The sequence below is a fragment of the Melospiza georgiana genome, chromosome 1 (assembly GCF_028018845.1).
Source record: "Melospiza georgiana isolate bMelGeo1 chromosome 1, bMelGeo1.pri, whole genome shotgun sequence".
NCBI lineage: Eukaryota > Metazoa > Chordata > Aves > Passeriformes > Passerellidae > Melospiza > Melospiza georgiana.
The window spans coordinates 19,230,878-19,257,619 of NC_080430.1; the positions used below are offsets into that span (position 1 = coordinate 19,230,878).

At 35.9% G+C, this 26,742-nt stretch overlaps 1 protein-coding gene across 2 annotated transcripts in view; it reads right to left on the reverse strand.

Moving 5' to 3' along the window:
- MLLT10 (MLLT10 histone lysine methyltransferase DOT1L cofactor) overlaps positions 1 to 26,742 on the reverse strand; it is a 123,432-nt gene that overhangs the window by 45,760 nt on the left and 50,930 nt on the right. For both annotated transcript variants that reach the window (XM_058026901.1, XM_058026892.1), the window contains exons 8-10: positions 18,335 to 18,430; positions 12,491 to 12,746; positions 10,079 to 10,648 (exon numbers count right to left, since the gene is read on the reverse strand). In XM_058026901.1, the coding sequence (XP_057882884.1) occupies positions 10,079 to 10,648; positions 12,491 to 12,746; positions 18,335 to 18,430 (922 nt within the window). The remainder of the gene's footprint in view (positions 1 to 10,078; positions 10,649 to 12,490; positions 12,747 to 18,334; positions 18,431 to 26,742) is intronic.

Below are 26,742 nucleotides of genomic sequence, written 5' to 3' on the forward strand. Positions count from 1 at the left end.
TTATGGCCTTCTCACATATCTACCAAATCTGACACTGAAAGATGAAGACTTCTATTTAAAAGCTGAATAAAAAGTATATAAAGAGCAATATGAAGCAATGAGTTTGCATCTAAACTAGGTGTTAAATCCCAGTTTGGTTCAAATGGACAAAAAGTGGCTTTGCATTCAGGATCAGATAAGAAGTAGCTTTGTGTATATGGCATACCTGTATATCAATTTCTTACAACAGTTTTTCAGGTATGCCTAATATTCCTGAAAGAGAGTTTTATTTGAGTAACCTTCTGGAAATCCATTGTTGGCTTACTGCTGCCAATTTTCTGTGTTTTAATCATGCTGGGGATATTTATCAGCAATGAGCTCCCATTCAGACGTACACAGGGACCATGCAGGTACAGTAATGTTTGTACATTTGTTTGCACGGTATCAGAACATCACACAGTGCAAAGGACTGGGACACACTGTCACCTACTGTCCCCAAGGACACTTCTTCATGCTCACGGAGCCACCAGGGCCCACCTGGCTGCACAGGCTCCCCTACAGACCCAGAACTGCAGGGGTGCATGTGCTGCAGCACCACAGGCAACGTGGAGCCTCAGAAAGCTGCTCTGCTTGGTGCTATCACACCCATATAACCTGCCTGAGAAAAAAATACATTACTTACATATGAAGGCAGCATAGGGACTTGATAATCAGACACTTAGCCCTATTATATTTGTTTTAAAAAGCAGTATAGCTCCTATATGAATGTGAGTGTCATCCTATATGAGTGTCACACGAATCTCTCCATTCTCATCTTAATGGATTTCTCCCTGAGCAACATCTTTCACTGAAAAGCTCAATTATTTTAAGGTAACTAGTCTGTTTTATGCCACTGTATTATGTTAGATTTCTATTTTTTTTCTTTTCTTTTGAAACTTTGCAAGGGAATTGCAGAAATTATTATGATAATCAACAACATCTCTAGACATCACAGCCTCTCCCCCAGATATAATCCTGAGACAAGCTTCAGTCAGTTTAACTTCTGGTACTGCAGCTCTTCACATCAAATACATGGAAAATTTAAATGCTAAGTACACTTCCTTCTGATTTTAAAAACCTGACTGCAGTGTTGTCACCGCTGACTGACAACAACAACAATAAAAATTTACCATATGAATTGGACAGTCTTCAGAAGGACAAAAAAGTTTCAAGAACTATCAACACATACACACCACTTATTTTTCAGATATATTTGATTTCTGAAAGACTTGAAAGTCTGTAAGATCTGAAAAGTACAATTTTCAAGGAAGAGTAAAAAATCCTACTGCTCCTTTTATAGTCAAGCCTCTTCTCTACCCTCCCCCACACACACTTTTTAATGTTCCCATGTCACCTTTAACAGATTTTATGGAGTTAAAAGACTGATTGCTATCTCACATTTGACTTACAAAGAATGCCATACCCTAGTAATTGACTGCAGATGCTCAAAAATGTTCACACTCAAGAAGATGAATATTTTCATTTTAAAATACATATACATGTATACACACAAAACCCCTCTTAATCTGATACCATTTTGAAAGTCCTTTTTTTAAGTTAAGCCATTTTAAAGGAGGTTCTGGGAACTAAACAGCTACAAGTAAGCTAACTCTTGTATCTCACTTTATTTTCCAAGCAGCAATAGAATTAAGGAATATATCCTTGATCTTCAGAGAAGGGATACACCTCTAAAGCAAATATCAAGTTTTTCAACAAAGTCATCTGATAGGATAGAAATCTTAACTGCTTCACAGTGTCTCCTTACTCCCCTGCTCAATTTAAAATTATAATTCTTAGTTTTATAATAAGAGTTAAGGAACTAACATAATCTAAGCACAAACCTGGAAAGTCCAGTACCTTTTCTCTTTCTGCCCTTATATTTTTAAATGTAATAATGATAACACCACATACTTTTACTCCATGTATCTGCAAAGACCATCAGCCACTGGAAAAGCAGACAATTTATTTTCTTCCCAATGCAGACAACAACAGTAGCAAAGCTGTCAGCCAGATCTCGTTCATGCAGCTCAGTTTATGCAGATTACCCAGCCCAAAGTAAGTTCGTTTTTATCAGGAGTTCAAACCTAACACCAAATATATACAAGGCACTTTGTAGGCTTATGAGTCAAATGTAATATAAAAGCAAGCAGTTTACAAAAAGGTCATGAACTTCTCTGAAAACCTCCCCTTACCACACAAAACAGATTTATAGCTAAATTTGGAAAGTAGTAAGTACAGAAACTTAAGTAGCCTTTAAGCCATTCCCAGTCCATTTTCTTCTCTGCCAGTACAGATACAACTAATAAACAGTCAGTGTAACCATAAAGATACTTATTATGTTTCCAAGAGTTTATATTTAGATGTTAGTTCCACAAATAATTCTGTATGGGCAAAAATCTAGACCTGCAGAATTTCTTGTATTTTTTATTTAATTAATATTTGGGTAGAAGACTCACAAAGCTTGAATAAAACCAGTATTTCAAACAGTTTAGAAATATTTACATCTTTTTGCTAAGCTGTTTAGAACTACGTCTTTCTCCCAATATTAGTAACTACCAAAATTTTCTTTATTTTGTTATTAAATGGAAGACCTAAAAGGGAAGTCAAGAAAATACACTTTACAATTCTCTTTCCCATATTGACTTTTTTACTTTGTTGTAGGTTTTTTATCATCTGAAATGTATTACAAGTTTGTAATTTAAATATACTATTTGCTGCTGACTGTCAGAGCATAATAAAGAAATAAATAATGACGTATTTTGAAATTTAAACAGAAGCTAATGCCCAGACTCACCATAATCTGGGAATCTAGTTTAAAGATAAAATCTTAAAAGTTTCATTTTCTAATTTTAACCTGACAAACACATTCTCATACAACAATTAACTAGTTATGTCATTTCCACAGCTGCCAAGATCTTCTCTGAAATTAGCAGGCCTTAGCAGCTTGACATGGAAGCTCTATCCCAGTTATTAGAGCTTCCCTTCCCTGGGCCATTATTTTTTCCCTTCAGAAAGCACTCCCATCTGTTTTCACTCAAAACCAAAAACTTTACAATTTTATGAGAAAGGAAAACTTTGCCTTGTTTTAAATCAAGTTTTGTTTCAAAGTGATCTTCCAAGAGTTTCTGGTCTTGCAGCACTCACAGGGCAGCTGATTTGCATCTCATGCACAAACACTGCTCCCATGGCAGGTCAGGCAGCTTGGAGACTTCAAGAGTGGAACAGGCTGAACACTTCTTGTTTTCAGCAGCCCATCCAATTAAGCACTATACTGTGCTTTTCTATTAACTTAAAAAAAAAAATCCCCCCCAAAAAACCAAACGAAACTAAAAACCAAGAAACCAGAAAACAGCAATTACCAGTACACAATTACCAAAAAAAAAATCTTGACCAGGAAGAGTACTTATTTTTGCATAACAATTACAATCCTGCTTCTAAACATTTTTGTAAATTGAAGTATTTTTAATCAAAGATATTTCAGTCTATCAAAGAGCTTCAGACTCTTTGAAAAGCATGTTTTAAATACATCAATCATTATATGCCTCTTCTCAACTTTCATATTCATAGTCATATTTTAGGAGGAAATTAGCACCATAAATATAGTACTTTGCTACCTGCAACATGTATGGAGTAATTTCAATTAATTGTGATGCAATTCTTCTATCCCTTCTTGAAATGAGTGTCACAGTGATGACAATAGCTTTTTTTTCCCCCTAAAGTATCATAATGTTCACTTCTCCATCATTATTCAGAAGTTTTTCATAACTGTTTTTAAAACACATCTCTGTTAGAAGTTTCATTGTTCAGTATTTTTTTCCACAGCCTTCTTAATGAAGGAATTCTTCTTTATTACATCCAAGCACGTTTTTTCCAACATATGTTTTTAGAAACCACCCTGAACCCTCAGAGCAAGCAGCAAAGATGACTTAACTTCTCAATCTCTAAAAAAGCACAGAACATACCATGCTGGGAAGTAATTCTAGCAGACCCATGCTGCTTGAAAATTTACTACTAACTACTGTATTTTGAAATGCATTATTTGCCCAGTTACAAACCATGTCATATGCTAAACTGATGCACCGTGCTACATTTTCATTTAAAAATCAAAGAGAAAATACAGCAAAGAATTAGGTTCATAGGTAAGGACCAAACAAGAATCTTAGCAAGCACATTGACTTCTTACTTCTAGAACTCCTGCACATGCAAATCAAATAAATATGTTTGACTAAACTGTATCTTCTAGAAAATACATTTTCAAAACTGAGATTTGTTCAACTATTACTTTCTCTCACTTGATAATGTTTTACTTCTTTGTTAGGTTAAGGATCATTGTACCAGTTTTCAGTTCCTCCTACGATATCCATGTCTGATAAACTCACTCCTTAGCTATTCCCCAATAATGTGCTTTTTCCAGTCATTGAACCCTTCTTGTAGCTCTTTTCTTTACACAGAGCAAACTGCAGAACCATACACAGTATTCAAAGACCAGACACACTCTGAATGCAGAGTTGCCTTTCTCATTAGCTTGCTGTTTATGCATTAAAACATTTTTAAACACAGCTCAGCTCTGCAAACTCAGACACAACTGATTAATCACCTTTATCCTTGTTCTCTACAGCCCTTCTGTCCCAGAAGGCCATCCTTATCCTGCAAGTATACATCCATCTTTCTAAGATAATCTTCTACTTTAGCTCTACCAACATAACTCTTAGTTTGTACTGCTGACCAAGAGATTCATTTTGCCCTCCCCTCATAACCAGACTTTGTCAAAAATTTCAGCATTTTCCAATAGATTTTGCAGACTATTCTGAATTGGAAGGGACTCACAAAGATTGCTAAGTCCAACCCTTTGGTGGCTTGAGGATCACAGCTGTGACCTTGGTGTTAAGAGCACCGTGCTCTGACCAACTGAGCATAAGGGGAAATAACAAAACAAAAGTCAAATTATTGGTTTAATAATTCTATGAACAAAATAAAATTGAAATTACCTATTAATTACAGTTAATGGAAGGATTTGCTGACTTCCTAGCATTACAAGTCTTTATTTAAAATGTCATGCTGTATCAACTGAAATGTAGACACTTACTATGCCACTTCTATTAAAAAATCAGGAAATAAAATCAAATCAGTCCAGTAAGTTATTTTCCATAACTCTCAATTTCCACCACTAGTCATTACACCTCTGTATGTCTTAAAATCTTCCTTTCTTCTGCCAGATACAGCCTAATTGCATAACATTAACTACTTGTCAGTCTCTCTTGTAACTTCATGAGTTTTAAAGACTCACTGAAATTTAACACTGACAGTCTAAAAGCATGGAAGTACGAGGTATTCATCATCAGGAAATGTCAATACTTCTGGCTCTAGCTGCTGATAACAACTGTTTTACTTAAAAACTTTGATGCATTTCATGATAATCCTCATTTTCATAAACTACTTCCTCATGTGATTTCCTCCCTGTTACCTGATTAACATCTCCATGTTTCCTACACCAACAATCATCAATTTTAACATTTTAATCTTGTACACCATTCACCAATCCCAACACCACTTCTGTTAAGCCTCAAACATGAAGAATGAAATTCTCCATGCACTGATTCTGCCTTGTATGCTTTCTATACTGTTTGCTTAGTCCTCAAACACCATTAGTATCTATAGTATTAATTAGTATCAATTTCTGCTTTATATTCTATCTCCTCTGAATACAAACTGGCTTTTTTAACACAGCAAGACTTCTGCTTTATGTGCTATTAAGTTTATCTGCACTTTGCAGATAAACATAATAGCACAAACTGTTTTAGAATAATTTTTCCTAAAATCTTTCTCCCAAGAGAAAGTCAAACTTCAAACACAGCATCCTGAAGATTCAACAAAAGAACAAAAGTACTGAGGGACTTTGTATCCAAATGAGAATAATTTCAAGTGACTCCTCTACTTTGAAACTCAGAGTTCCCTTATGTCATCAGTGCAACAATGAGCTTAACAGTACCATGACCTAGCACAGCATAACCTGTGTAACACTGACAAAGGTTTCAGCACTGCTTGAATCAGATGGGAAAGGAGAAAAATTATACATGGAACTGATCTGCAGCATTTGAAACTTGACTGCACAAGATAAGATCAACTCAGAATTCGAAATACTGCTTTAATAAAACACAATACTGGGTTTGGATGAGTCTTTTATTCCAAGAAGTGTCCAGTGTTCCCAACCAGAGCATACTGAAGATTGGCTAAGGGCAGAATATATATGGTGAAGAGATAAAAATGTAGAAAGACAAATTCTAATTTCACCTCAATCAGGACAAAGGAATTCCAGAAGATGGACACATAAGGATGCTGAAACAATGGGCTAACCATTTTGAGACCCACTTGGTAATTTAATCTTTTCAAGTCTTCTTAAAGAAAAAAGAATATAAGTTTTTTTGGGGGGTTTACAGTACATATAACCGCATAAAATCAATTTTACAAAAATTAAAATATTGAAGCAAATAATCCCCTAAAGTCCTTAGCTACTGAAGTTGATACTATACAACTTGTACATTTGAAAACAAGAGCAGAACTGAGAAAGAGAGAAGTGCCTGAAGCACTGAAAGAATTCCAGCAGCAAGTATCCGTGCTGAATTTGGAAGACAACTGCACAAGAACTTTATTTACCATGAAACAGAAATTTCAGATAACTTCTGATACTTGATTCTTTCCATTTTACATTGCTACATTATTCCAAAAAAGTCAGAAGGTACTGTACATCACACAAAAATGTTCTTTTTCCTGTTGCTGAGAGACACAAGCTCTCAATGCTTTACAGTACTAGACTAGAAATCTTTAAATATTATTCCCTAAAAGGATGGTGAGAATAAACTTAATCCTGAGAATACAGCTTGGGCAGCTTTGACTTGGAAAGTTAAATAGCTCTGTAAAGTAGCTGAGTTTAGATTAAATCAATACACATTTTCCCCTATTAAAAGATTCAGATCCTGAAATCACTCAAAGACCAACTCTATTTGGGGCGAACCATTATCAGCTTTATACAATTCCTCCAATAACTTAGGCCTTTTTAGACAATAAACTTAAAATGCTTGTGAATTCTCAAAAAAAGAGAAGTATGGTTTGTAAATGAGCTGGTATCTAAAGAACTTTGGTGGGTTTTTTTTAAAGAGAGTACTAATGAAATGTTAATTTATTGCAAAAATTCCCTATCACCCTACCAATTTAAATTTTATTTCATTTTTTAACAGTTATTTTTTTTCCTTTGAATACAGTGTTAAAGTAATGCATAACATGCTTCCTGTCAGGTTATAAATATATTTCAGAAAAAATAACAGAGAGCATAAAGATTGAACATTCAAGTTTAACCTTGAACACATCAGATCTGTTGCATGGCAAACACAACCTGAGTTTATGTGCTGTAACAACTTTTAATAACCTGTCCTTATGCTATACCAACATTCATGGTACATTCCTGTTATTAAGCAGGAAAAGAGAAGCCCTTTGGACTGGATAACTTTGGAAATTACAAATACTTCTACAAAATTAGCTGAATATACTCACTCTGAATAAAACTTTTTGGGAAGACAATTACGTACAAATAGCACATGATGAATCTGTGTTACCTTTTAAAATAAGCTTCCCTTCACACTTCATCTCATTTGAACATTAATTATGAACACAATTATCATACATCTGTGAAGTCATATTTTTCATCATTTTTATGAATCTCTACAAGTACTCTTCAGAAAACTGAAAGAGAATGATAGCTTTACACAGCTGCTGTTAGGAAGACTATTAGAAAAAAGAGGAGATTCCTGCAGAAGTGCCTCAGCAGCTTTGCTCAGTATGGTCTACCTCATTCCTGATTGGGCTTCTTTCAGGTATCAAGGTAATTCCAAGGAAGAGGCAATAAAAAGTTTTTGACTTGAGTACTCTGTGTTTTCACTCACTACATTTAGATGCATAAAATCTTATCTGGGAGCTTGGATCAAATAAATGAGATTCACTTGTCGGATCTTGTTACTCAGCAAAGTAGTGGGGACATTGAAAAGAGAAACATTAGAATATTACTCCTGAGAAAATACATGTTTCTGATAATACTGGTAATAGTCAAATGTCCTTTTTCACTGCAACATAAAAAATTGTGGTAAATTGGGTTATTTTGGGTCACTAAACCAAAAAATGCTTATGATGAAGCACGGAGAGCAGCACTACAACTGTAAGAAAAACAGGAGATGAGGGAGAAGAGTACATTACAAAAATAAGCTGTGATTCAAGCAAAGTTTCTGGACAAATTTAGAGCTCATGCTCAAAGATATCCCGTTTGTTTTTGTATCTCTGGGTTTTCCTGGTTTTGTTAGGGTGATTTTGTTTATGAATTTTGTTTGTTCATTTATTCATATCCATGTTCTTTGGCATCCTCAGAAAATATCACTGTTTTAGAGGTCTAATGCTGGCCACCAAGAACCTAAGTATACTTAACAGATGTAAAACCATAGGCTGAATATCATGATAAGAGTAATAAACCAGACACACTATTTCCATCCATGTATTTATTTACCAAGAGTTTAACATTATCACTGGCATCTTCTATCTACAAGAGTGAGAAGTAATGAAGAGGCCAAAGGAAGCAAGAATGGACCAGGTAAAGGCCTGTTCAAGGAGCTGATGAGAGCAGAATGTTCTACAATAAATATAAGAGGGAAACTATAAATAAGTGGGTCACTCACTTCAAACCAAGACCTTGTACTTCTATCTCCTACCCCAACTACAGCAATATGTAACCCCCCTCCAAGAGATCATAAAGGAATAAGAAAGTTCATACTATAATAATCAGAACACTGATATGAATCTGTTAGATGCTCACAGTTCTTAACAGGTAAGAGGTAAACACGCTCTTAAAACTATATTTTAAACAGAAAGAAAGTAGTAAACTATGAGGTTTTGTCAAATGCCATTTTCCTCCACTGATTTTAATATAGGAAAAGTATTTTTAATATAGCTGCTACTGCTATTGCCTTTATTACACATAATAAAAATGATCATTTGTATCAAACTGCTTTAAAACAATGTGGCTTTGACATCAAGTTTTTAAGTACCTGCCTTGTTCTGAAAGAAATACAGGGTTCTTTTCCTTGAACTACATGTATTGTAAAAATATCTCTTGCTTATAGAGTGAAAAGTATACAATATAAATAGCACAAAACTCTCCCCAGAAGCAAGTATTCAAGCTCCCTTTCTCTCTACCCCCAAATCAGAAAAATGAAGAAAAAGAAAATTTAAGAAAAAAAATTTAAAAAAAAGGACAAAATTTTGAAGTTTCAGAAGTGAGGTTATTTGTTATTTTTTACATCACAAAAGCTTTGAAAGAAACTTCAGAGCAACAAAGACTTTGGTAGATAAGAGTATCCTGCCAGGCCATTCCACACACAGGTTTACTGGAAACAGAAAGCCTCTCACAGCCCCAGATGTGCATAACATTTAAAACAGAGGAAGAACAAACCAGCCAATTTCAATTGCTAAATAGCACACGAGAATATGAAAATGTCATCCAGCTGCACAGGAGTCCAGACTCAGAATATAATTTTACATGTTTAAACTGGTCATTCTCCATGTAGATATTTTGATTTTCAGTTAAGCTGAATTGAGAAAATGGAACTGAGGGACACATTCAGCAAAGCTGACATACCTGAGTACCAATTTTGTTTTCTCTGTGTAACTGAACACACAGACAATCAAGTCAATACTATCACTCTTTTTTTTTTTTTTAGCTAAACCTGTCACACATAATTTTCAAATAACCTATTTACATGCAACTTTTCCCCCTACAGCTTCAAAACCTGCATTGATATAGCCTCTAGGTCAATACACAGGTCCACCTACTACAGCCACCTACAGCACAGTGGCACCTATACATGGAACAAAACTTACTTTTCCAACAGTCCTTTTTCCCCCAGTGTGATTTTCATGATACTTTATATGATACTATGTTCCTGAAAAGCATACTCAGAATTATAGCTAAAATAATAAAAACATATTTTGAGGTAAAAAAACAAATTCAATAGATGCCTACCTGAACCCACTGGAGATGAACCAACACTAAGACTCTGTAAACTTCCATTCCTGAGCAAAGTTGGAGATTTTTGAAGACCAGAGCTTGTCACACTTCCTGCAGCAGATGCCACAGATGAAGTTGGGGAAGCAGAAGAAACTGAAAGATGGGAAAGACTTTCTTGACTTTTATTTCCTTTAGGTCTACCAGGCCCATGTTTACTTTGTTTATTTCCTTTCCGTTTCTTCTCTGTTACAGTTTCTTCTTCTAGTCCAGAAGTTTGAGCTCGTTTGTATGCTGTAGGAGTAAGGCTTGAATTACTTATGTCTCCAGGTGAGCTGTCAAAGTTTTTAGACTGGGGAACAGCTGCTGACGATGTAGGGAGACCAATTAAGGAAGTGAAACAATTGACTCCACCCTCTTGGCTCCCAGCCTCTCCTTTATGTACATCTTTGGTTGACGAAGCCTGTTGAGAATGTGTGAAACTGTCACTTCGCAGATCTGTGTCTGTAAAACTCAAAAAGTCTTGGGGAGACTGAACTGAACTTCCAGAAGATGACTTTATGCTCCCAGGAGTGCCCAAAAAGCTTCCTAAAAAGAGAAAGAAGTACAATTATGTCTTTCCCTGTAGCTGATGAAAACCGATGGGAAGTATTATGGTCTTAGAATAAGAAATTTTAATGTGAAATACTATGAAAAGCTTTACCAAGAGCTAAAGAATTCTTTAAATAACTCATTGGATTGGTTCTCCTGCTGATCTTCACTTTGCTGGATATGAGTCTCAGATTCCTGTCTGAGATTCAAATTTGCATCTGGGGCACAAACAGGTGAAAATGAGTAAAAGAAGAATAACAATTTTGTTGCTTAGGCACCTTTAACATCCATCACGTTTGGAAGTCACAACAAACACTTGGTGCAAATTGGAGCAGTTTTTTTGAACATACAACTATATAAAATGAAAGCTGATAGAAATGTGCTATGATCACATATACACTATGCCCACAATCTTCCTTACCAATTCTGCCTAAAATCAAGAGTCTGACAGAGGTCAAGGAAACAACAACAATTGGGCTTAATTCTCCCCAGCCGAGGAGGAGTTCATAGAAGAAACTTTTCAAAAGTGTAAGAGAGAAAGTGAAAAACGGTGTATGAAATTGGCATTTTAAGACTTCTTTAGCACTGTCACAGAACTATAAAGATCTTTTGTGCAACAGAATTACATTCCTTCTTCAGTACTTGGAATGCAGTCATTTCATCACTGTATTCAAGGCAGAAAATGAAGCACTCTTGGGAAATACAAACATCTACATGCACTAAAATTCACTGATTTTATACAGGTGGGTGTCTGTGGGTACTGTTTCACAGAATTCAGACTGAAGACAAACATCAAGAAAATATTCCTAACTATGACATTAGGTATAAAAAACCCATGTCCTTTAAAAACTAGTGTTTTATCATTAGTACTCCACTCAACATTGCTACGAATTTCACTTATAATAAATTTTCAAAGTTTTGAGAATTAAAAAAAAAAACCTTCCTCTTCTTTCAAGTAAAAAAACCCTGAAATATTGAAAGAGCTCTAGACAAATTTACAAGTGTTCACTGCATAAATAAATTCAGAAGGAAAATCACCACCACAAAGCATAAACAACAGTCAACTACTAGACACCACAGTGAAAATTACTAAAAATTATTTTACAGAAGACCTAGTGTGTTGTTTCCAAATAACATGTTTTATTAATTAAGGAATTTGAAAAGAAACTTTTAATTTTTTTTATAATTTTTCAACTCTGATAAAGATGCCATAATAAAATTTGCTTTTAAAAGTGTTCATAGTGCATGTACTAGGTTTTAGCAAGCTCAAAAAGTAACAGATTTTGTACTACCTAAGGCAAATAAACCTTGCATACTTTTAACATACTTGACTTCTGTTCATATATTTCAATGACAAAACAACTAAGTAGAAAGGTCTTGCACTCTGAAGGAAATTGTATACTTTCAATCTCTGCATCTTGAAAAATTACTGAAGGGCCAATGCATCCTATGCATTAGGTAGTCCAGCTCTGTTCTTTAGTCAGTGCACTGACTAAAAAACATCAGTATTACTCTCTCAAAGAGCTAAGACCTCTGGACTCAAATTCATATTAAAGTTTACCCCAGACTAACTTTCTGGCACATAAAGACACTTCTGTTTACAGCTAAAGAGAAAACCTCAACAGTCTGAACAAAAGCATCAGTTCTGCCTTTTTAAAATGTACAACTTTCTTTTTCATGCTATAGCAACAAACATTTTTACCCTGAAAATGTTAGGTTTAAAGTGAAATAACCTTCTCAATATTGAGGATGAAAGATTAACTACTTTTCAAGTTCTGCATACAAAAAATTTCTAATTCATGTCAAAGCAGAAGTTGTGTTACACTTAACAATCAGTACCTTGCTGAAAAGGGCTAGCTGCAGTCACAGCTGTTCCTGGATTTCTTCCAGCACCAGGCTTTCTTCCCCTCTGACCTGAGCTGTGACCTGCAGATTTCTTCCCTTTGCTCTCTGACCCTCTAGCCTCTGAAGAATCTTTTCCACTTGAAACATGTGTAGGAACTTCCTGGAAATTTGCATTTGTAAATCGAGCTGAGGTATCTTCCAACCGCTTCAAGGAGCCTGACATGGAGTTGTTGCTAGTGCTTGTGTATGTCTGGCATTTTAAAAGAGAGAAGAAATTAAAGAAACAAGTCACACAAAAAACTCTCACAACTGTTTAAAGGACCTCATTCTTTCAAACAAACACAGAACTGTTCAAATACTAATGTAACTAGAAACAGCAGAAATTACAGCAGCTGAACTCTGAAGATTCTCAGCAAACAACTCAAGTACATAAAACATCATTTTGTGTAAAAAAATGCATAATGGCTTTGGTTGAAATTTTTACTTCACTGAGGTAAATGGAAAAATCTCCTGGGTATGATCTTTATAGTCTATTTAAATAGGATACTGTTATTTTATGCTTAAAAATTAAAAATTAGAAAATAAACTTTTAATGCTTTTCTGAACATACAACTTTATGCCTTTTTTCTTAAACTGGAACTGTTGCATCAGCGGTGAAGCTGTTCAAGGTGTCAAAATCAAGAACTTGGAATTTTATGACTTTATAGCCTCAACACCAAACCAAAATCAGCTCCCTGGCATGTGAACCATCCCCCATCCATCCAATTCCTTTAGGATCACCAAGTAAGGAAGACACATGAGACATGTGACCAAGACACACTTACTTCAAAACCACTCTCTGACAGGCACAAAAACACTCCTGAGCTCCCAATGCAAATTTCTTCCTCAACCCCTATCCACCCCCAAGATTTCCAGCCCTTTTCCTAATTCATACACTCTCCATAGGGCTTTCAAAAATTTCGTCTTTAGGTCCATTATTTGTCTGTTAAATTTTACCAGAATTGTTCCTACTGGTGAACAATAATCAAAAGAGGTTTCACAGAAAGTAATTAGGTGGGAAGGGAAACTGTATGCACAATATTAGGAAGCCATACAAGGGAATATTATTGTTCTCGTGATTGAAAAAATGTGGAGTTGTGGTAACAGAATTTGAATAATGTAAGAAAGAAAATGAAAGCAAAATCAGGAAAAAGAAAAAAATCTACTCTTATTTATACTCAAGACACCTAGTAAAACAGCTTTTTTAAACAATATATAGATCAAACCAAGAAATTACTCATCTGTTCAAAAAGAGCTTGTCTGTTTTTCAGTTCTTTACAGATTAGAATTTAAAACAGTACCTACAGTTAGCTCCATTAAAGACCATACAAACACATGCCTCTTAAAACTGAGCATACACACACATTTTCCCTGCCCCAAGTGGGATGCTTGCTGAATTTAGGCCTACAACAGAATGTTTCTTCATCTTTACAGAAAGCTTTGTATAGCAGCTGTACAAAGTTTTCCATATTTTACTAAAATAGCTAAGCCATTTACATAAACCTTACTTTTCAGTTGCAAATTACAGAAGACAACTAAATATACAAGCTTTGAGGAAAGCAAATACTTCAATCTATTTGCATACCAGGCCAGAAAATGACAAGTAGGCATTAATTTGCAAACACTGTGCTGTGATTTGGTTTGACTGCAAGTCTGAAGCCCACTCCTGGCAGATTTTGAAGAATATGCATGCACAACACAGTTCTGCTTTGGAAAATTTTGCTCCCACAGCTATTTGTGTTTCAGAAGGTGCTGTAAGGTGTACTGAAATCTACATGCTTACTCAGAGAATCATAACACAAACATGATGAAATATACCCTAAGCACAGAGAGCTACTGTCATTTTTACATTCTCCATCCATCACTGTGCACCCTGAAGAGCAACACCATCCATCTGCAGCAAGTCTTAAAACTTCTGGGGATTTATGGTAAACATGCAGTAATCAGTCTTGGTACACACAGTACGTGCCAAGGTTTGAGTGGCCTTTAGCCCTGTGCAGATCAGTACAGGGCTGTACCCTTGCACAGAGAGGGGAAGGAGCACAGCAGGTAATTCTCCACAAAAATGCCAGATGGTAAGAGCAGAGTCTGAGCAAAAACCAACCAACCCAAAAAACCCCCCAAAACCAACTGAGTTTGCATGGCCAGGTTTTGGTAGAGGTGGGGGGCTATGGGGAGGGGGCTTGTCTGAGAAGCTGCTCCTTGTCCAGGAGAGCCAATTCCAGCTGGCTTCAGGACTAACCCAAAGCTGGCCAGGGCTGAGCCCATAGAAATAGTGGTAACACCTCTGTGACAAAATACTGAAGAAGGAAAACCCAAAAAGGGTTATTGGGCATATGTAACTGCAGCCAGAGAAGGAACAAGAACATGTGAGAGGATCAACTCTGCAGGCACCAAGGTCAGTGAAAAAAGAGAAGGAGGAGGTGCTCCAGGCACCAGAGCTGAGACTCCCCTGAATCCCATGAAGACCATGGTGAGGCAGCTGTGCCCCTGTAGCCCATGGGGATGCAGAGATCAACCTGCAGCCCTGGAAGAAACCACACCAGAACAAGTGGATGCCTGAGAGGAGGCTGTGACCCCATGGAACAGGCTCCTGGCAGGACCTGGAGACCCATGGAGAAAGGAGCCCATGATGGAGCAGGTTTCCTCACTGTGGGGGATCCACACTGGAGGCAGGCTGTGCTTGAGGACTGCACCCTGTGGAGAAGTGATCCATGCTGCAGCAGCCAATGGAGAAATGCAGCCCATGGGATGGACTCGGGATGGAGGAGTTTGTGAAGGACTGTCTCCCATGGGAGGGATGCTGGAGCTGGGGGAGGACTCTTCTCCTTAAGCAGCTGCAGGAGCAAGCAGTGACAAACTGACCACAACCCTCACTCCCCATCTCCCCACACTGCTGGAGGGAGCCAAAGTCTCCCAAAGAAATTTTTTACCAGGAGTAAATATGGGGCTGATGGCTCCTCCCAACTAAGAAGGCAGGCAGAAGAAGACGCAGTAAAGAATTCAAATTCCTAAGTCATTGTAGTTCTTCTTCACACATTCTATATCTACGTCCCAAAAGTGAAAAAATGTAGAGCTAATATATTAATCAAAGAGTAGTCAGGCATTTCTTATTTCAAACTTTTTCAAACTTAACTGATTCAGACTGAACAACATTTGCTATGACATTACAGGGATGCACAAAAGTGCCTCTCAAAATAGCAGAGGCTGGAATCTCAGTAAAATTTCTTGGAATTAAATTCTGCAAAACCAACAGGCAATTCAACCTCACTAACAGAAGGTAAATTCAGTTTATCGTGCAGTCTTTCATGATTTTATCTAAAGAAACCACTCATCCAGATAAAAACATGCTTTAAGACATCACCTGCATAAATGGTCATTACCACTGGATTAAATGGTTTAACATCTTTAAAAAGGAAAAACAAATTTCATTTCAAATTTCAGTTTCCTCCACAGGAACTTTATGGTAGCAGAAGTGATTATATACCACAATAAAGTCATGCATTCAATACAAAGGAAGACTGCTGTGAAATAGAGATCAGGTTCAAAACAATTCTAGCAATTCCAGTTAAAAGGACACATAAAAGGAATACATTAATGCAATATTCTGAACCAAATATTCATCTTAGAAAAAAATAAAGCTTGTTTCATTACTAAAATTTCAATGTTTTGAGGAACACATTACAAGTTTATAATCTAGAAAAGCAAATCCCTGTAAATTTAAAGGTGTTAAAAGGACTTAGGAAAAAAATTAACTGAAGGAAGTAGCCACGGTAAAAATAAAAAAAAAACACTTCTATATATCCAGTAGATACTTTTAAAAAATACATGATTGCACTTAGGAACCTCTGAACAGCAATTTTCCAACAAAAACACCAATAAAAACCTCTGAACATCAATTTTCCTGATGATTTGAACCACTATAAAAAAGTCAATAAACGATGCAAACAGGTTAGGTAAAGAAAATCCACATGCAAAAGATTAAATTAAAAAACAAAAAGGGCATGACTATATTCAAATTCCAGAATTAATATTCTGTTTTCATTTAATGAAGTTATGATTAAAGTTCTAGAATTAGAGATTTTCTGTTCACTTTAGTGTTTGCCCTAGCTCATCCCTGTGACTATCCATAGCAGTAAACCTTGTAATTAGGGAAAAGATAGGGAGGACAAAGCAATTAGAAATAAGCTTAGCAGAAAAACAGAATCCAACAGTGTCTCTGGCATTAAAAGCAAATTCCCATAGGCAGGATGCAAGAGATAATCAATATTTCCATATATTTTTTTAACTTTTACAGAAATATACAATAATATCACTTCTTGTAAAAACTTATGATTATTAGATAATCAGAGTACAAGAGGGATATAATTCAAGAAAGGTAAGATCATACACAGTATAAAAACTAAACAAAGGTAGTAAAATTTAAAGAAGTTTCCATACAAGTTCCCACAAAGCCTCTCTTACAGGCTATGAATTTTAGAAGTTGTCTCAGACTCAATAGGAATATGTTTAGGGCAAATTAATAAATGAAATAACCAATCATGTGGACCAGTCAATACTACAACCTAATTTCAACAGAAACTGTCACACTCGCTGATTGCAATCTCTAATGGCACTTAAATCAAAGCAGCAAAGTGGCAAATTGATTCTACCTTTTCGTCTATTTTTTTTTTAACAGAGAGTTATTGAGAGTTTCAGAAAACCACTGACTACTAAGTCTCACTGGACACAAGAGCATCAAAGAGAATACAGCAGAACAAGAAACAAGACTCTCAACAGAAGTGTGAGCTCCTAATGATGGGATGTTAGCAGTTACGAATTCTCAAGTTAATAATCTTACTATGGAGAATAAAGAAATATGCAAAGCATACTAAAAATCTAACTTTCTTGGAGATTATTCTTGAAACTGATACTACTAGTTGAGAGAATAATTCCAGAGACCAGAGAAAGTATTGGTATTTCAATTGTTCAGAGAAATTGGTATTTCAATTGTTTCAGCCTGTCCTGATGAGGTCTTGGTGTACCATATGCAAACACACATTTGTTGAATGCAACACCAAAGCACACACAGCTAACACAAGCCTCAGCACCTTACAGGATGATCTGTGCATATTAAGCACAATTCAACTCAAACCATGATTCCCTGACTCTGATGTCAAACATCTCCACATGAATGGGACACGTTCTTTCCAAGTCTGAAATCAGAAACCCCATTCTCAACAGTACTGCCCACTCTGTAACACCAACATTAGTGTCATTTTATTGGTGGGTAGCAGAAGTGATTCTTGCTGAGTACAGTGAGAACTGTCATTATTTGACCCTGTATGTTCCTGCTGGAATTAGGTATTTTCTAACACATCAACAGAAAGGGAAGGTCAGAGAACATAACAGAACAACCTGCTAATAAGGGAAATTATAAGTGTATGAAGTGGGAGCTGTAATTTCATAACTACCAGTTTTAAACGCTTACAGGTTCAGTGTCAGCTCAGCTAACACAAGTGAATTTTGAAGGAAAGACTTTCTAAAACTTCTCAAGTTGTTAAATATACCTCAATTAAGGAAAATTTACTGGAGTATCACTGGCACCTGAATCAAAATTTAAGTACAAAACTCTAAGCCTTTCTCCATATGAAAACCTTCAAGTATTTTAGGATTTTACATTACAGGAAAAAATACTAAGTGCTTGATAATTCTAGAATTTATACCATTATAAAGCTCCTGTATATATAGTAGAATGATTACATCATGAAATTTTGACATAAGTAACTGAAGTGGAAGAGAAAAAACACATTGACTTACTTTTTCTGTAGTTACAGTAAGAGATGGAACCAAAGATGGGGAGGACTCCGACTGCTTCTTATATTTTTGCTTGTGTTTATCTTTCTCTTTATATTTCTGTAAGTTGTAAAGACAACAGAAACTAAGTTCAGCTTCACCTTTAACATAACCCAATCTATATTGCATCAAGTGTTATCAAAACTGAAGAGATATGGCAATAATGTCCTGTGCTATTTGGAAAACACATTAATGCTCTGAATGTTTTATAATATAAGTTTATAAAGTAAATCAAGTATTTATATTTGTTTTCAAAGTGCATCAACTGAAATTGTTCAATAATAACCAGCATTTATGAATGCACTGTTGTTAGTATAACCCATTTTTACAATAATCACTTAATCAACAAAAGAAACTGAACTAAAAACAGAGACATGGCTTCTGTTTCAAAGATCTTCGTTCATTTTTCTTCAAAGATTTCTATCTATCTGCATCTCTGCACCTGAACAGTATTTTTTGTTGGGATACTAATGCAAATTAATGCAAGGTTTTAGCTTTGGCTCCCCTACCGACATCTCCATGCATAAGAATGGGAAATCTGATTTAGATTTCATTTCCAAAAAAGGGACATACATTTTACAGACTAAATAAGTATTTTCCATGGTAAACTGAATAAAATATCAAAGCTATACAAATCAAATGTGCTTCCTAAAAGAGCTGAGAAAGTAATCAGTTTTTTAATTTTTATTTCTTAAACGTGAATGAAGCATTAGCAGTGTGAATAAAATTGTGCCAACTGAGAGAAAATAACTTCTTATCCCAGAGCCTTTATACTATAACAGAAGTCTTTCATACTGGCAGAAATCAATTTTTGGAGGATTACAGAATCAGACATAAATTGTATTTGTTTGAATAGTTTAGACAAATACTTTACAAAAACAGTGAGTCTGACAAAACTATCAATTAAACTCAGAACACAGAAGTTCAGTATTTTTTCCAGTCTAATCATAAACAAGTCATTTTTTCTTAGCAATGTAATATGGTTTCCTTAGACAGTCAGTGTCAGAAGATGCAAAGAAACTGCAGCTGGGAAAGAAAGTTACTTAAAGCTAGTGGCACTCAAGTATTTAATTTCTTTAATTATATATTTGTGGAATTTTTGTGAACACAAAACTCTGCAGAACAGCAAAATGCACAGCTATTTGTTCAGACTGCTTCTACAGAGAGCTAGTAAAAAAAACATGCAACCATATGGATTGACACAAGGGGTTCAAAAATCCCACTGAGCAGCTTGATAAGATGTCTAAGTCTAAATAGCCATATGAAAACTCAGTAACTGTTCTGAATCTTAAAAACTACCCATGCTGATCTTTCTCTATCAAAATGATAGTCCAAACTTTCAAAAGAACATCATTTGTTCAACAGCAACTGCCCAACCACTCTCACCAAGCACCAGGATAAGATGTGCATGCTCTATTCAGGTATGACCAAGTATCACCTTTCTATTTCTGTCACAATGGAAGAAATATCAAAAACTTATTTCATGGAATCAGCCTGAGAGAGTAAAAGAATGAATTTTTAAGTTCTCAAGTAAAGTGAAATTGGTTAACTGACAACCTAGATGCAAAGCTGAAAGCAAAACACTTTTATCTCTACCTTTATGAACTGTAAATACCAGGTGATTGACTCAGAGATCACCTTGTCTCTAACCAGTCCAAATCCTTTTAACTAAGCTAATTTTGCCAGGAATTAAACAGTTTAACCAAGAAAGTTAATAAATCAAATAAAAAAACTATCAGCACCAAAATACTATGTAGAACTATACTTGCTAGATACAATACATAAAGTCCTTTTAATCCTTGTACATTTCTTAAAACCCAAAGACAAGTACACTTTAAAAAGCTGATGGGGATTTTTAGGTCTGGGGTTTTTACACACTCTAGTGAACTTGGGTTTTTTTTATCCATACTGCCATATGTATAGAACTATGGAGGTTTTCCCTTCATAATATAGTGAGCAGGTGTCACAATTACAATGGCATACACCACAAAGTAGCTTTTAAATTTTTTAAACCTAATATAGGCTTGTTGAAGGAGCTTTAGATCAGGGAGGCTGTTTGTTTTCTTTTGTGTTTTTCTCAAGGAGAGACTGTTTGTTTGGCCCTTTTTGCACCTGGAAAACATTTTAGAAAGGGAAAAAAGCCTACTATGGAGAGGAAGGATTCAAATGCACTGCACAGTCTTTTCAATAATATCTTTAATGTAACAATCCCCATTACACACAACAGAAATGCAAGCAGAAATCAAGGAAAAACAGAAGCATCTACACCAAGACTGCCAGGTTACCCATTGTTTCTGTTGATATAAAAGACTTTCACCAGTGCTAAGCTACCAAACTTACTACATCATCAGTGGATGTGTTTAGGAAAACTTGAGTGACAATTTCATTGAACCCCAGAGAAGCTTCAAGAAGGAAGCTATGGAATGGCTAACCAATGCCTGAGTTTCTTTGGCTTTTATCATTCTACTGGGATCCTAAAGAATGTTTTTATTTATAATTTTGGAGCCAAGGGGCAATGACTTTAATACACTTTAGGATGAAACTTCACAACAATAACAGTAAACAATAAGAAAACTTGTAAATTAACATCTTTTCTGTTGACTTTTCTAGTGTTCTTTTACTTCCCATATTAATTTCATCTAAAAGGCAAAGAACAATAAAACGCTCACCAAAGGAACACTTAGGAGGACTTCAAATTACATTTTGTAACACACTGAAATCAACAGCAGTCCCTACACGTAAGGAGGTGTCAGGAAGGACAAGGGACAGAAGAACAGCAGGAAGGAAGAGGACATAAACAGCTCAGTGTCTGGAAAGAATATAATTGATTTCTGTAAAGTGAAGCATCAGCAATCACATCAAATTCCTCCCCCAGATCCAAACCACCAAGACAAAGTTTGCCAGGACAGCTTACCAAGGTTACAGCTTTCCACTGAAAGCCACTGCAGGGGTAACCCATTCAAAGGCCTTCTGCATCCAAATAACTCAATCACAAGACATCTGCTGTCCTTAACTCTACATTTCCTCCTTCTTTTAGGTTATACCTCCTCTCACAATTTTTTCCTTTTTTTCTTTTCTTTTATTATCTTTTTTTCTTCCCAAGCAAAGTTGAGAAGCATTACTTCTGAATGTGAATTGACTTCAAATGCATACAACATCAAAGAACTGCAGAACAGTGCAGGAAAATCTCTGAAAGAAATGCTCAGCTTTTACACTGATAAGAATAAAAATTTCAACAAGCTGCTGAGACTGCTGAAGAGACGTAGCTCCTACAAAATGACTTCTTGCACTTGCACCCTCTTCTACCACAAAGATGCATAAAAAGTATAAGAAGACTTCTGAAATATCCACTTTGGAATTCAGAAAAGGATTAACAGAGGGACATGAATTCCCACAATATTTAACAAATATGACAGCTTTCAATCAAGTCTGTCTCAAAGGCCACACAAACTAGCCATCTTCCCTACTGCCACAAAACCAACAAACTGTTAGCTCCCAACAGAGAACTCTCCATGCTTCACTTTTTTAAGATCTCTATTCAGTCTCAGCTCTAAAAAAAAACCCAAAAAAAGGTAGCAACAGTTCACCAAGATAAACATTCATCCATAAAACCACATGAGAGTTCTCCATTCTAAGGAAGGTAATGATATCAAATGTCTAATCTTTTACAAGCTTTACTGTAAGGAAAATAAAGGACAGAAATTACTCTTAACAAGGACTGAAAATAATATTACCAGTGAGTGAAAGCTGAGGGAGCATTAAAGGCAGGCAGAACACACATATCCCATTTATATACTTAGGAATGAGTTCAGATGTTCCAAACTCCTGTGCAAAGCTGATAAATGCAATCTGTACAATCTGTAAAACCAAGATTTAGCAGAAGACACAATTCCAAGGAAGAACATATCAAAAAATAAAGGGCCAACAACAAAACTGACAAAGGAAACTTTAATCTTGGTTCACAAGACCAGATTCAGGCAGCTCCTGAAATCTTTCTTACTGTAAGAAAAATAAAGCATGATTGCCATGCAGCCCTTGGGGAAGCACCTGTAACAATGCTGGTCCTGAACAACTCGAAGAGCCTGGATTTATGGTGCAGCTAAACACCAATACAAAGTGCCTCAAGTTCATGCATCATGATTAATCAGAAAGCTTTATTTCTCACCAGGGATCTCATTTTTGGCTTTTCTTTCTTACCTAAAAAATTATGTAATCCCATCTTAACTCCAACAGCTACATGTTTCTAGATAACACAACAAATATGGTGCAAAATTTCTGGAATTCTACAGCACATGCTGTGCATTGCTTTCTTGTAGAGCAGGGGGCAGGGGAATGAAGAAGGGGATGGAAATGCATTCTGATTGTTTCTGTTTCTCCCACAAAGATGCAATCTACAAAATTATTACATAATATGACTTCACAAATAAACTTTGGTTCCAATTCTTCATTTTTTTAGCTCATTTACTTGTTTTATCACTCTAAATATCAACACTTGCTCATTCCTTTTCTTTAACTTACTTTCAGAGAAACATTTGTCAGACCAGTGAAAAAGACCAGCATCTCATCAAAATATCAAATTAAGGATGCATGTGTAACTACATTTTAGCTGGGATCTGTTACCAGCAAAAGAGATATGATAAAATGTATCTTTTCAAACTTTGGACTTCAGGGTTCGGAAAAAATGAATAACACAAGTGAACAATAAATAGTTCACTTCTAATGAACTAGAATTTCTTCTAATACAGAAGAAATGAATGAGTTCAGCTTTTCCTTTAAATGGCATCAATAATTCATAACATTTCCACATGGAAGTATCATTTAACTTGTTAAAGGTATTTACACCTATTTGCAATTCATTTTTGTCTCAGGAATGCACAGCCCTCTTGAAAAGGGATTCTACAGGAGTTTATTTGATTAAAATACATTCCAAAGTTCAGCATTTAACAGTTCACTGTTACAAAAGAAGAAAAAGGTTTTCTGACCCCACTCTCACCTTTCTCAGAGTGCTCAGTGTCAGACCTCCTGAACAGCAGCAACAAAAAACCAAGTGGAGAGTTTTCTGTTGTTTTAGTGAGCTACATGATTTTTGTGAAGAACATGAAAGATGGACAGTAACAGGCATAGACAGATGCAGAACAGAGAAGCAAGAGCTCATGAGTTCAGAGAACAGGAGACTAACTTCTCTTTTGGAAGAATTAAAACACATGCACACTATCAGCAACCACCAGTGCTTACTCCTTCAAGACCAAACTGCTTGGATTGACCTTGAATTACTGCATTTTTATGCCTTCTCTATTACAGAAATCCTTATCCTCCACTACCTTCGGCTGTTCCAATATTTTAAACCTCAACAACATTTTAAAATCTACTTTTCTTACTGATAATTAAGCAAAATCATCTGATTGCCTAAATCCCTCATTTTCAGCTGCTGTTTGACATCCTCAAATAATGTTAATGTATCAGAATGCTCTATTAGCACAGAGTACTCATATCAGTTAAAGATTTTCTGCACTTTGTGTCACCAAACACTGTAAATAATCCTGAGCTGTCACATCACAACTAGCATCCTCAATGGAAAGCTGTGCATAGTTCTTGCTCATCCCAAGTAAGAGGCCAGATCTATGTGGCCTCTTATGTAGGACGAGTAGCTATTAGCAATGTAACCATAATAATAATTGCAGAATGAAAGATGGCCACAATCCCTAAGTTTCAAACTCAAATCCTAACATATCTTATTTTTATAAGAACAGCCCTTTCTCAGGCATCCATCTAGCTAGCATTTCAAACAGTAGAACACACAGCAGAAAAATTCAGTGCAGTAGCAGTGCTGCTGCAGTCACAGTAACAAAAGGATACAGGCAAGAGATAATTTAGAGGGAGAGGTAGGACACTACTGCCAGCATTATTCATATACATATAATTCTAAACATAACACTTGTTTTTAAGAACCATTCTTGATTCAATTACTTAAATACTCAAAAGCCTCACTTAAATGAGTAATGGTCATAATTTTAACCATCAATGGTAAAAAGACTCAAGAATCAATGATAAAAATGCCATCCAAAGCTTCTATGAGGTGCAAGACTACCAACACATATCCAGAATGAGCTAGTCCTTTGATACTTAACACTAAAATACACTGCTTCTGTTATCTGTAGTTTAATATTAATTGTTAGTAATGGATATGTAGTGCCAAACACTTGAGTAGCACTGTCTGACTTCAAAAATGGTGCAAGATTAACTAAAACAATGCAACTATGTATTGTCAGTGCTTACCTTCATTCATTCCTATAAAAATTACAAGTTTGAATTACATATTACATACTGTGAAATGCTCCACTGTCTGCAAGGTAACCTAAAGATACCTGTCACACACATACCATGAAATAGGCAAGCAGAATGGCACACAGAAGGAATCCATTCAATTTTCCTGTCTCAGTCAGCTTAACATCATAGATCACCTTTAACTGCATATGGTCTACCAGAACCCAAGACACAGTATGGGTGAAATATACAACTTCATAAAAAAGTATCAACATCACCTTCTAGAAACTTCAAAGCACTAGTAATCTTGTGTTAATCCAGAATCCAAAGCCAAGAAAAAGAAATTTCAAAGCACCTTCTACTTCTGCATGTCTCACAGTGATAGCTATAGAATTGAATCATGCTGGCTGTGAATGGTATAGAGTTAATTTACTTCACCTAGTTGGTGTGGGGCTGTGTTTTGGATTTGTGCTGAAAACAGTGTTGATAACACAGGAATGTTCTCTTTTGCCGAGCAGCCCTTATACAGGGCCAAGACCTTTTCTGCTTCTCACCCCACCAGCATGTGCATGGAGGTGCACCAGAACCTGGGAAGGGACACAGCCAGGACAGTTGACCCTAAATGACCAAAGATATCCCACACCACAGGACAACACACTCAGTATATAAAAGTCAGGGAAGAAGAAGAAAGGTGGGATGTTCAGAGTGACAGCGTTTATCTTCCCAAGTAACAGCTACAACTAATGAAGCCCTGCATTCCTGGGGATGCCTGAACACCTGCCCATGGGAAGGGGTGAATGAATTCCTTGTTCTGCTTTGCTTGCATGCACATTTCTGCTTTACCTATTAAACTGTCTTTATGTCAACCCACAAGTTTTTTCACTTTTACCCTACTGATTCTCTCCCCCATCCCATAAGGGAGGAGAATGAGCAAGTGGCTGTGTGAGGGTGAGCTGCTGGCTGGGGGTTTTATTTTCTTTCACAGTAAAAGAAAAAGACTAAAATGTGTACTTTGAGATGGAAAAAGACAGTTGTAACCTAAGCAGCCTTACAAAATTCTACATCATGCAGACTAATTTTTAGGTTTACCTGAGGTGGTATGCTTGTCATTTTGATCTTATAATAATTAACTAATCCCAGCTGACAAGCTTAATGCTACTGAGGTGTTTGCTGTGCTAACGCATACAAAAAGCATTACTCTTTTGTCAGTAATATATATAATGTGTTACTGTAAGGTTAAAAAATATGAGGGAGTCAAATCAGTAATTCCATTATAATCTTGAGAATTGAGACAGGAAGTTCCTACTTTCTCTCTTACTAAAATAAAAGAAAATATAAATTTAAATGAGCTTATATTCTTAAGTATTTTTTCTTGACCTCAACAAGAGATCATTGTGCTGGTGCCAGCTCCAGTAAATGTCATGCAGTTGATTATCAGGATGACAGTTGTATACACAGAACACTGCACAAGTTGACAGAGAATTTTAGTGAGCAACAAGTCAAACTAGACTGTCACTTTTCCTCTTAATCCTGCAGATAAAAATATCTATTACTAAATACACTCAGATAGAGTAGCTTTCTAATGAAATTTTGTTTACACAGCCACATGCTGTCAGTATTCCCAAACAGTTAGGCTTCCAACAGAATTTGACATGGAGAGATGTATTAAAAAAGAAAAGACTACACTCCTATGAAAGTCAATACAGAACAGGTGTCCAGAAAGAGAAACTCTCTTCACTGGCAACAACAGTAAAGAAGGAAGGATGAAAATATCTCTCTTTTCAAACCCATGGAACCCAAAAATTGTTTGAGGAAACAGAAACTGGGTTCTGCATCTTAGATAGGTATTACTGTGTATATACACTGAAATACACATGGTTTATATTTATTGGTCAGCTTTTAGAGGTGTTTCATGCTTCTTTTCCTCTGACAGAATAGAATTTAGAGTAAGTTAACATGGACACACATCACCATTTGCATCTATACCACACAGTTCTTATTCAAATAATATTTAGCTAGTATTACTTCAATTACTAAAATTGAAATAATTTCAAAGTGGTTGCAAACCACTTTCCTTCTAGTTATCTTTAGCATTCTTACAATTTTGC